The sequence below is a fragment of the Medicago truncatula genome, chromosome 2, assembly GCF_003473485.1.
Source record: "Medicago truncatula cultivar Jemalong A17 chromosome 2, MtrunA17r5.0-ANR, whole genome shotgun sequence".
Lineage (NCBI taxonomy): Eukaryota > Viridiplantae > Streptophyta > Magnoliopsida > Fabales > Fabaceae > Medicago > Medicago truncatula.
In genome coordinates this window covers 39,872,092-39,875,251 of record NC_053043.1, presented here as the reverse complement: position 1 = coordinate 39,875,251, position 3,160 = coordinate 39,872,092, and the positions used below count along the sequence as shown (strand labels likewise).

The window sequence follows — 3,160 nt, the reverse complement described above, 5'->3', positions numbered from 1 at the left end:
GGATGAGGCAAAAATGAAATATATGTGTGAATTTAAATGTATTGTATATAGTTGTGAAAAAAATATAAATTAGGGTAATTTATCATGAGATTTGGTGCTGTACGAGCCAATGTCATTTTTAGAAGGTAGAAAATTGGGAAACAAAAATTGATAGCAAGAAAAACTAGCTAGCTCATGATAATCATGGCATCAATAGCCATAAATCTTTAATAACATTATCACAAACCATAAATCCTTGATTAATTATTCATGGGCAGCTAGTGCATCAACATCCAATTTCACTAATTAAGATCATAGCTCCTATATATATAAGATGGTATTTTCATCATATATTAAAGCAAACTTCTTTTTGACAAAATATATTTTATTAAATTTAAAAATAGTGAAGTATAAATTTATAAACATTATTCAATTTATGAATTTTGTAAACTGGATTGGTGTATCAAAATCAGAAAAGTTTGTTACATATAGCACATGTAGATCTTCCTTTTCTTACAACTCATATGGAGAGATGAAAATTATCTCATAACAAACAAATTTAATATTGTATACTTTATATGTGTTTATTAATTGATACACATGTACCAACTAATTTAGATCCAATAGGAATGATTCTGGGAAAAAGGATAAGACATGACTAAGACTAATAACCTTCTTGCTATAGATTACATGCAGAGACGTGACAAAGAATTGATTCTATATATCATTCAAGAACATAGTAATTTAACTTGTAATTAAAATCAATGAAGAACAAATCAATATTTACAAAATAGACTGACTACAAACCATAGTCACCATTTGCAATTTAATTAATTCTTGCATCATTCAGTAGATCTTGTTCTACAAGTATATGATCCATATATACAAATGTATCCTAAATCAATGTATATATAATAAAAATATATAAAATATAACTACTAATTCTCTCTCTCTCTGAATCTTTTTCCCTCCCTTTTAAACAATTTTTACATGAAAGAGCTACCAACATTTTTTTTATTTTTATACTAATAAAAATAAAAACAAGCAAATATATCTATATCTATATATGTATAAAGCTATATTAAATTTTAACTAAAAATATCCATGGTCTCACCTGCATGCTGCAACTGCTTCCAATGGCTGAAGATCAAGTTTGAGACCATCTAGCTAATTGATTAAAACTCTAACTTGCTTCCAAATTCCTAATTAACAACCAAAATCTCAATACACTTCTTTACAATCTAGTCGGCGGCACGATATTCGAGAGAGTAGTGTGTAAGGTTATGGTACCACTAAATCTTGATTCATTCACAAGTTTAGTGATTAACCATACCAATTCATCCCTTGAATTTGATATGGTATTGATCCCAACATTGTTTGTGGTTGATGCAATGAAGATGTTTGAGGGAGATTATTAAGAAGAGAAGCAAAAGAAGTAGCAACAGTTCCATTCTCTTGATCATTCCTCACAACATTTTCCAAACTAAACCTTTTGTTAGATGATGAAGTACCAACTTGAGCTGCAACATCTTCATCATTCCAATTGTAAAGAGAAGAGAGTGTTCTTTTGGAAGGTGAATTAGCATTTGAAGATGTTGTCATAGTTGGTACAAAAGATAGTTCAGCCTTTGAATTTGAACCTCCTAAAGTATTGTTGTTATTCATCATCATTCCTTCTAATAAATTTTGGTCATTTTCCAACAATGCATTGTTGTAGTTATTTGATGACAACCTTGAAAAATTATGAAACCTTGATGCAACACTCATTTGGCCCACGTTGATTGATGGTGGTACTCCTCCAATCATATCATCCATTGAATCTTCCCTATCATGTTCCACCGGTGACCTATGTGTGTTGCTTTTCTTGTAGATCCGGCACAAAACCCAATCATCAAGCTACAAATACACACACCAAAAGTTAAACTCAGAAAAGTTGAATCAGCGACGAGAAATTAAAAATAAAACATAAATGAAATTCCTCTTTTTGTATGTTTGTAATTTTTCGTCGCTGATTTAACTTGTGTGATAAAAAAAAAGAGTTTGGATTAGTTGAGCTTACCCTGAGAGAGTTTTTCTTGTTACCCAAGTCACAACCAGGAGGCCTATTATTAGGCTTATTATCAGCAAGCCTATACTCATGCATGATCCAATTGGTTTTGATACCTCTTGGTGGTTTCCCACCATAGAAAACCAAAGCTTTCTTCACACCAACTTTTTGTGTCCCACCAGAAGTTAAAACAGGCTTATCGGTACCAGTTGCCTTCCAATAACCAGAAGTTGCAGCCCTGTTTGGCCTAGCTCCATTCGGATACTTCCTGTCCCTTGGACTAAAGAAATACCACTCTTGCTCTCCAAACGTTGCCTTAGCTACAAAAAACCAAAAGGGTACCAAAAAAAAAACTTATAATCACAATAAAAAACAAAAATAATCAAATCAATAAAATAAAAAAACTAGTAAAAAACCCGTGCAATAAAAAATTATGTGTGAAATTCTAACACGTATCATCTGAGTAGAAGAAGACTTTTCTCAGAATAGATAGATAGATAGACAGATAAAAGAAAAAATACAAAACAAAAGAAAACTATTTTGAATTTGAACGTAAAGTTTGAAAATATGTAATCTTTGGAAGTACCTGGTAGCTCCCATGGATCAAATTTGTAGAGATCAACTTCAGCTATGATGGCTACTGGTAAAGGAGCTGAAGCTGCTTTTTTCTTGAGGTAATGAACAACAAGCTCTTCATCTGTAGGGTGAAATCGGAATCCAGGCGGGAGATTCGGTTGTTGCGAACCAGTCGATGAATCGGTACTTTCCATGTTTGAAGAGGTTTTTTTTTTTGTTTTTTTACTTAGATTTTTTTGAATGATTATGGCTATGGTTTTTTTCAAAGAAGAAGAAGGACATGCTATGATAGTAACACAAACGAAAGAAAGTTGGGTTTGTAGTTTTTGTTACCCCACAAAGAGTGAAGCTTGTGTTTTATATTGGTACGGCAAGGTAACGAGGAGAAATCACCTACATGAATGCTTATGTTAAGGTTTTGTAGACATGCAACGTGTTGTAATATTAGGGGTATAATTGTCTTTTCAGTATGGGAACAGTGACGTGGATGAGGGTGCATGGGGAGGAAGTGGGTACCTGATGATGACGTTAACTAGAATTCAGGCCGTTGAGAGGCTG

The 3,160-nt window shown here is 32.6% G+C and overlaps 1 protein-coding gene across 1 annotated transcript; it reads right to left on the bottom strand.

The window, feature by feature from the left end:
- Positions 1–775: 775 nt before the first annotated feature.
- LOC25487388 (NAC transcription factor 56) lies at positions 776–2,949 on the bottom strand. The gene is made up of 3 exons (XM_013609302.3): positions 2,613–2,949; positions 2,039–2,346; positions 776–1,875 (listed from the first exon to the last, which is right to left on the bottom strand). The coding sequence occupies exons 1-3, from the start codon at positions 2,794–2,796 to the stop codon at positions 1,303–1,305; spliced, it is 1,065 nt and encodes a 354-aa protein (XP_013464756.1). The 5' UTR covers positions 2,797–2,949; the 3' UTR covers positions 776–1,302.
- Between the last annotated feature and the right edge of the window lie 211 nt (positions 2,950–3,160).